Raw genomic sequence first — 9257 nt, 5'->3', positions numbered from 1 at the left:
TTTTTTAAATAAACGTAACAATTGGCGGTTTTAACAACGGGGATAACCGGATAGTGTATCCGTTCGCTAATTTGAAAATCCGTATTTTGCGTAAAATGGTTTCCATAGGAATTCACTATCCGGAACACGCGAGGGCTTGGCAAACAAATTTACCTTTATAAAAACGTAATTATCAATGTGTTCACGTTGCGTGACCTCGAGTCGAGTATTCGAATAAAATGTATAGTTTATCGATATAATAAGTGAAACAGCTAGAGTACCTATTTATGTCTGTTACAATGTATGTGATCGCTTGAAATAAAAACTTGACATCAATATTAAGCCCCGTGGTTCATTCGTCTCTGCCGTACAGAGAAATATTATTCCGTTATTTTTCAATTTTTATTTCATATATTAGTTCTTTTTACGTGATATACGAAACACACGTACATATATATATATAGATAAGTCTTATTATTAACATTGTAAATGCGTTGCTGTTTCAAGTTAAGGATCCTCTAAAAAATTTTACACGAATACAAACGAAAATTACTCGAGCTTGTGATGTAAGATACTAAGCTTATCTTTCATTTAGTCTTTCTTTTACATAAACATAATTTAACATTCGTCTGGTGGAGTCCACCTACACTATATTTGTATTGTACTTATTTCTTGATGTATCGAAGAAAGTTAATGTACCAGTGAAAAAGAAACTATCACTGTGAACATTATACATGATCCTAAACTGTTAAGCATAATGTATCCTTCGAATAATACAATCACAGAAAAATCGTAAAATCTCATTTAAAGTTCTAATTGTACACAGACCGGTGAAGAAAAGATTCTTGCCAAACGAGTAGCAAGCTGCCCACACATTAACGGCAAGAATCATTCGGGCAGTGGAAACGAATGCTTCAGTACAAATACGTAACTGTGGACGTAATATTGCTCGCGATTCGAAAATTACATCATCACAGAATTTCGTAGAAGAGATCGGTAATATTAGTATCGCTTAATAATAAATGTAATATTTCATTACATTCTTTATACACACACCGTCAAGACATGTATTCGTTGCAATTTCCTGCTCTACTTTTTCAAGAGTATTTTTTGGAAAAAGAAATCTATTGTTCTTCCGCCCTGTGACGAGCTTTCACTAGTATATTCTTCAATTCTGATGTTCGAGGACTTTTCTTCTGCAAGAAATATAAGGAACTTGAAATTCTATTTTTCCAATTATTTTATCTTATGTTCACTGTAGGTTACTTTACCTCAGATTCGCTTTTTGCTAAGGTGATTTGACTGAAGAGTCTGCCACCTTCGGCTATGCCGCAACTGTGCTCCAATTCTCGTCTGGTCAAATCAAAGATGTCTGAACCAGTCCTGTCCCTTAAGTGTTTGCAAGTTCTGAAAGTAGATTAACAATTAAGTGTCGTGTATTTCTTTTACTCAGGCAAGCTACCCCCTCAGGGTTAGTCAAACATTTACTTTTACTTGAATACAGGAAAAAATAATAAAGAAAATTAGTTCACGAAGGTCTTAGTTTAAGAACTTTTCATGATCTTCTACCTTGTTTCCAACATAAACACGTTAACGAAAATGGAGAAAAAAAGTAAAAACATAGAAGATTAGATGTTTCTGAAACTAAATTTCTTCTAGTGCCATTTAAATTCAGTCACTTAGTCCCAATTGCTTCACCAACAAACTACGTATCATCAATAGCAAATAGCACAAGATTCCACAATTATATCATACTTTTCTGAAAATCCTTTGGCAGTCAGCCAGGTCTGGACTTCGCTGGGGCTGGAACACTGGTCCAAGATAGCGTCACGAGTGACAATATCATTCTCGTTCTGCTTCTTCTCGCGGAATTTCATTAGAACGTACTTTAGCTCCTTTTGCATCTCTTCTTGGTTCATCAACCCTTAAAGAAAACAACAAATGTAGTAACAGTAATCAATTTCTCTGAATAATGTAAATATAAATCACACCACTAGTGGACTTTCTGCTTTTGTAAGTTCCTGTTCTGCTGGAACTGGTTGAAGAAACTGATGTCTGAGACTGCAATGGTGGAGGCGGAGGTGGCAGGGGTGGCGATGATCTGTCAGGAACAACGATTTCTTCGATTACGCCAGGGGGTGGAGGGTGGATCTCAACGATTTCCGTCATCTTGTTCGACTTTGGTTTCGGACGTTCGTTCGTGTGAGACAAGTCACTGGTATCGGTGCCATTTGTTGTGATTGTTACCTTGTTAGTTTCGGTAGACTCGTCTGTAATGATTCGTGTTAAATAACAATTGCCTTTTCTCAAGTACAGTAATACCCCGAAGTTACGTCATGGGTGGTTTTGACATTGGTGGTGTAAGTCAGGGTACAAATTTCTATACAACTTTATATTAATCTGAGCTAATCGGTTCTTTGTTAGCAGATCTAAAAATAAAATGCTAATTTATTGCTAATTTATACTGTTTTATTCATTACATTAAGCTATAGAAATACTTATGTGACATACAAATGGCAGATAAGAGATGGGAGAGGAGGGGAAACAATGTATGGCGTAAATGCGTATTCGCGTAAATCGGGGTATTACTGTATTCGAATTGTATAGCAAACTTGGTATTATTTAAGGCGTTCAAACTTACCCTGAAGTCTGGGGAACGTACACAGAAGACTCATTTCCAATGGACGATCACATGGAGAAGCACACTTTAAGCAAACGCAACGGCACGACAGTATAATCATCGACGTAAAAGATCTACGATAATATACGGCAGGATACTCACGTACAACAGAAGCGTTTTCACTTTCTGTGAAGATTAAATGTCTTCTAATAATTGAGCTTCTCGGAAGTTAGACTCATCTAAATATTTTTGATACGTATATTACGACGCTTGCTGTATCCGATGGAAATTATTTTACACCACGTATTAATATAAATATTGTTTAATGTGTTCAAAAAAATCTTCGGTAATTTCATGTTTTCTCAGGTTTATTAATTCATCAAATTTAAAACAGCATTTCCTAGAATACCATAATTCTTTTCTACTTTTTCTTTTACATATAGTTGATCAATTGGCCTACCGTGAAGCTCAATTAAGGGATAAAATTTTAGAAATCTCAAGAATCTTCGCACAAGTAGAAATGCTCTGCAATGAACAGACATGCCCAACAAATTGAATTCCACGATTCTTCACCATAGACTTTCTCGAAAATGCATAGAATCCTGTATAAGGAATTTAAAACGATTATTGTATACGCATCCAGTAAACTGTTCCTTATTTTTTATTAATATAAACTACCAAAACTGTGCAAAAGGTTCTGGAGATTTTCTGTACTATGTAGGAAGGACGAAAACATAGCCGGAGACAAGTACAATCAGTAACCGAGTATATTTATTAATAATTGATGTACATAAATTACAGTGCAACGAAATACTGGACGGATTGTACCCCCATCCCGTGGACACAGAACAGATAAAGGGTTAAGGGTTTTTCACTCGCTCGAGAAGTGGATCGCATGATCGTGCACACTATAAAGTATCCTCGTGGAAGACTTTCATGGCCCCCCCCAGGAGGCTATTAAAAGACATTTAAAGTGTCTTCCTACCTTTTGCTGACCAAAAAAACCTAATTTCTATCTTTCTCGATAATATAGAACACTGTATTTTAAAATTGTACGATTTCTAACGATATCTTTTCCGAAACCTTGTTTTTCAAGATGGCGGACACGGTGTTTCAAGAACCACTGAATCAGTTGACAAGGAGAAGAACAAAAGAAAGTACTTTCTTTTGGATCCTGCAGAAAAAATTAATCAAAAACTATGAAAAACAAGTATCATTCGCCTTCAGAAACATTGTTTATCTGCATTTTTTATTCTAGGAATAGATTAAGTCCTTTGAATCAATGACCACACCGATTAAAAATTGTACGGTGATGAATTGTAGGAAGACATTTTAAGAATTATAAAAAAAGGCAATGAAGAGGAGAATTTAGGTATGCAGCTTGGAAGCGCCGTTAAACAAGCGAAACGTCCTTAATGGATGGACTTTTCATCGCGAACCCAGCGGAAACGCAGAGCAGTTGCGTTCCACGAGTTTCCACGGGTTTCATCCGTGTCCGTTTGCCTGACCTTTTACACTTTCGTAGGAAAACTATACATATCGTTCTCATCCGTTAAGTGTCAATTATATTTATATATGTATATGCTAAGATTTGGTTAGTCGATAAATATAAAAAAATATGGTATCGTCCGCCCTACGGTCGCTAACAAAAGGTACGGTGTTAAAATGACCCCGAACGCTGATAATGTCATGCGGTACCGGGTGCAAATGTCAGTTTATATAATCCTCAAACAAACGTGAGAGAAAAACATCGATAGGCTGTCGATACGTCAAACAATAATTTAAACGTTTCGATTTTCGAGATTTCACCCACAGCGCGCGTTTCTGTGCATTATTTTCATTGTTAAGCCGCGCGTGACGAAGTCATCATTCTCTTGTCCGTTAGCATAACTTCCGATTTATATGGATATAAAAGAGACAAGTAATCGATTCGTTGGAAATAAATTATATCGAAGTGTAATTTTCGAAGTTCTTTTTTGCATCCATCAATTGGATACTGGAGCACAGAAACATTCGTAAAATATCACTCGAAACATTGGACAAGATCGAAGAACTTGGAAGAATGGCGCCGGAACATTCCAGTATATATGATTCTTCCGGTTACCATTGGTCCCTATCGTGACTACGATGCTGACGATTCGATCGATTGCTCGCATATACCTCCTTATATATTTATATTTATATATATACACACCAGTAGAAAATACGGTATTGACATAAAAAAAAAAAAAGAAAGAAATAAGAGTCGGACATCGTGGAATGATTCGATTGGACAAAACGATACGACGTGTACACGACTGCTTCGAATGATACTTGCCGCTCGTGGCTAACCGTTTATGTGTCCCGCGCGGCAAGAATCATTTGCGCACGAAAAGATGAAGACACAACATAAACACTGATTATAAATAATATCAATTACGTCACGACGGTAATGCATTGGACGGTTTACCATTAACGCAACAACGGTGACGTACTTTGCGGTTAATGCTACAGCCATGTTTCTTTTTATTTTTTTGTGGAAACTAATCTCCCGGAATAAATCTTAACGCGTTTTCTTATGGTCCTGTTGAAGCTGGGCGGGAATTATTTTCCAAAGAAGCATGGCTACACACTCGACTTTCAGCTATTAAACGCAATTACCTACAAGACTCAATCAGATCTCGTGTCTCGGTTTTACTCGACGGTTTTGTTCGATCTTCTAATATCATAGACTATCCACCGATTGAAAGTGGTTCCCCTTATATTCAACACAACGATTCCTCTATTAATCAGGCAAAGGAGAAAGCCACACACTAGCCTGAATCACTAGACAGCTTAAAAGTATCGGAATTCACCTTTTTTCCCGAGTCTCTCTTTCCTCACCCAATCAGCGGGCGCCGGCGGTGGGATAGCGTGTGTCCGATGGGTCGCTTCCGGTCCTGGACTCGTGCTGGTCCTTTCGATTTCCGAGTCCTACAAAATCAAATCGGTATTAACAACACGTAATGACACGGCGCAGATTATTTAATTCCAGGACTATTAACTAAATTAAACTACAGTAAATCCTCGATGAGTGTTGGAAGGCTTCTCAGCACTTACTCGGAGATCTCTCCAGGTGTAACGCTGACTTTTTAATGAGGTTTAGCACAATGATAGAGCTTGGAATTCTGAAGCCAGGCCATTAGTTTATGAAACATTTAATGTTCAGTGCCGAGGAGCCTTCGAGGACTCTCTGTATAAACTCTAACAAAAACACGCATAAAACAAACAAAAAATGTTACAAAACCCCATAACCGTCACCCATAAAAGCCCCAGGAGACAATGTTCCACAAGCACCATTCCGTAATAATCGTAACCGGTGACACAGATTTCACAACAGCAATTACGAACAGTTCAAGCGGACCTTTGCCATCCGAACGTAACTACAATTTCTCCGTTGACTCTCTCTCACCTCATAATTATAGCCGTGCCCCTGTCGGGGGTATCGGCTGGTGTACAGTGGATTGTTAAAAACATCGTTGTCGGCCGCGTGGCCGGGATTATGGGGCGTGACAATTGTGTGGGGCACGTGGGCGACCTGGCCCCTCGCGTTCCTCGCCTTCCACCATTTCCGACTGTCGTCGAGTATCTCGAGATACTCGCCTCTGACCACGGTCAGCTCTTTGTCGTTGTTCGCCGTACGTGGATAGGTGACTTGCACGATCTTCGCGTGTCTGGCCATCAGATCGTCGAGCCATGCCTCCTGGGCACGATCGATCGCCGCGCCTCTGGGTGTTCTCTCGATCGAGTCCACGGATATATCGCTGTGTGCTCGTGTTTGATCTACCACCCTTTCCTCCCTCGCGTACAGTTCCGAGGCGGGACCGTAATTCCTCTCGAAGTACTCGTTACCGCCACGTTCCTCTCTGCTTTCGTACTCCAAATAGTCGCTGCTGTAGTGAGACTCGTCTACCTCACGGTGATTATAGTAAGGATCGTTTTGTTGCTCCGGTAGCTCGTCCCTCTTCTGTTTGTCCGCGTTCAGCAGTGACGCCAGATGATCGTGATCCCGATCCTCTGGTATAGGGTACTCGGGTGACCAACCGTCCATGAAGATCGGATGATAAGGCGGTACGTGATCTTTCCATTGGTCCCGTGGTATCAACCATGTATCGCCCAACGAGTGCCAGAGCTCGGTCTCTTTACTGGTGACGCAGTTCATCAACAGATTCACCGCCTCTCGGGTCAACAACGGCGACACCACTTTGCTAGGCAGATTCGGATCGTAATTGGTGTCACGTGACGCGTCGACGATCAATGCCAACGGGGTGAACAGAAAGTGGACCAGCTCGGGCGCGTTCGGATCGTGGATGTGCGCTTTCAGTTTCGCGAGCAGATTGAACGAGAGCTTGAACTTTTGGAAGATATCGATGAACTCCATCTCCGGCGGCGGTTTCGCTCTCATCGTTAGCATACCGTCACCGAGATTCCGTTTCTTCGACTTGCGGTTCCGTCTGCGACGTTCGAGCTCCTTGGACGCGGCCGCGGCGTGCTGCAGCCGGGCGATAAATTTCTCGATGTCATCGAAACAATGGTTCAGAATCGTCACGTCCCGTTCGTATTTCTCCGAGGACGTCGAGGACACCTCGTCGTTGTTCTCCTCCCGGGATATGTCGTTCTGGCCATCCGCTGTGAGCAACAAGAGAACACAGACGTTATATACATGTACAGATACTTACACATTGAATTATTCCGGCAGAACGTGACTGGCTCATGCAATATTCAATAATGGAAATAAAAGAAAAACAACTGGGCGGAGAATCGATGGAGAAGAGAGGAAAGAAAACAAAAGAAAAATGAAGAATGGCGGCGTACCATTGTTCGCGTTAAAGGCGGACACCTGTTCACGGACGTTCACCCCGTTCAGGGGTGGTTCCGGTGGCGGGAGAGTGGGGGGCGGCGGTATACGACCCCTGGGCCCCCTGGGTGATCCGCCAGGGACCAATTTGCCCATCTGTAGCATCTTCAAGTCCTTCACGAGATCCTGGGCGGATACGCTCTGACACTGGAATATATGCATCTCGGCGCGCTGCCCTGAACCGCTGTCATCCGCCACTGTGAAGACGAGAATGTTGTTATACATCTCCATAGGGTCCCCCGACGTGAATGCGGTCGGTTCCTGTATCAACGAGGCTGGGAATCGCTCCATGACGGCCTGCATACGAATTTATCAACGATGCATTAAGTGAAACTCAAACCTCAAAACCGCCGGCTAATGTAATTTCTCACAGATGTTCCACTTTGTTACATTCACGACCGAGTGCTTCGATGCAATTAATAAATTCTACCCGATGTGCTCGTGTCTGTATTGCCCTCTTTAGCTCAATTATTGTTCTAACAGTTTCAAACGTCCGAAAAAAAATGTGGTCTTATAATTTTCTTTGTGCCGTACTGAATTTTCATCGTAAGGTATCTCCATATAGGAAACGGTTTAAATTATGTTTCTTGTATTTTTTTGTTCACACACGGCATAAACGTAAATGATTTACTATCAGAAATGTCTAATTTAGTAAATGTTACATAAGACAACATAAACTAGTAAAATCATCTGAAAATCAGTCAAGTCATTCTAACTTAAATAAAACAGTAAAAATTGCATGTAACTCTAAATATTTCGAAAAATCATGAATAAGTATAATTTGTTAGATAAGATATTTTAACTAAGGAAGGCAGTGTATGTGCCTCTGGGTGTGCTTATGTACGTGTACGCATAGCCGGTATTTTCGCTAATTTCGTTAAAGTGATCGTAAACGGTTCTTTATTTCTTTTTCTTTTCTTTTTTTTTTTTTTCATTCTTTCGTACGTTCTTTTTTCTGTGTCAAGGATGGATCTTTACCCCCGTCTCGTTGTCCATGATCAGGACCCAGTTCCGTTCCAGACGGAGCTGCATCTTTTGACTCCAGATGCCGTTACTCTTCTCCAGCTGCAGAAGTCGCCGCATACCGTCCGCTGGATAAACAATACCGGTTTCCTTCGTGACCGTGAACGTGGCCAAATGCTCCATCATGTACGTCGGCTCGGAGCCGCTGACTCGGCCGCCCGATGTGCTCGATGGCCCGCTCGATCCTCCGTCTAATGGATAGTTATTCATCATTTAATACACCGATTATCGTTTTAACGGCCTCCCGTTATATCGTAACATTTCTCGCGCCGTCTGACGCGACTATGACGCGTATCCGCGTTGGTAGTAGTTATACTACTGTTTATTCGTACGATACACAAAACTCGTGCATCATCGTTGCTTACCTTTATTATAGGCGGAAGGACTGTGCCCACTGTTATAGTACGGCATCCTGGCCAAATTTAAGTGTACCTCTTATCTGAAACATTCAATTAAAATGAACTTTTTAACGAAACCTATAACAATATAATTATTATTTACTTTTTATCAAACGAACGGTACTATAATTATCCACTGTCATCGTGTTTTTCCTTTTAGCAACAAACATTTCTGAACAGAGTCCTCGTCCATATTACGAATTCTTTTACAATCTCGAGATCACGATCAGCTTTCGTTTGAAAGTTCATGCACGGCTATGTATTTTCTCTCTCCGTAAAAATTCGATCGACATTAAAAGCATGGTCCACTTTTTTTCGTCCGCTTATTCCTCTCGTCGGTACATCCAGGCGACGACGACAT

General features: G+C 40.9%; 1 protein-coding gene across 1 annotated transcript; it reads right to left on the bottom strand.

Annotated features, from left to right (window-relative positions):
• Positions 1-1103: 1103 nt before the first annotated feature.
• On the bottom strand, positions 1104-8929 carry LOC107187608 (epidermal growth factor receptor kinase substrate 8-like protein 1). Its single transcript, XM_015575746.1, has 9 exons — positions 8864-8929; positions 8454-8689; positions 7433-7772; positions 6030-7246; positions 5434-5551; positions 1971-2249; positions 1735-1903; positions 1251-1386; positions 1104-1175 (listed from the first exon to the last, which is right to left on the bottom strand). Exons 1-9 carry the CDS (start codon positions 8907-8909, stop codon positions 1104-1106), a joined length of 2613 nt encoding a protein of 870 aa, XP_015431232.1. The 5' UTR covers positions 8910-8929.
• Positions 8930-9257: the final 328 nt, after the last annotated feature.

This window comes from Dufourea novaeangliae, unplaced genomic scaffold (assembly GCF_001272555.1).
Source record: "Dufourea novaeangliae isolate 0120121106 unplaced genomic scaffold, ASM127255v1 scaffold16, whole genome shotgun sequence".
In the NCBI taxonomy this organism is placed as follows: Eukaryota; Metazoa; Arthropoda; class Insecta; order Hymenoptera; family Halictidae; genus Dufourea; species Dufourea novaeangliae.
The sequence above is the reverse complement of the archived record's forward strand: the minus strand, read 5'-3'. Positions and strand labels throughout refer to the sequence as shown.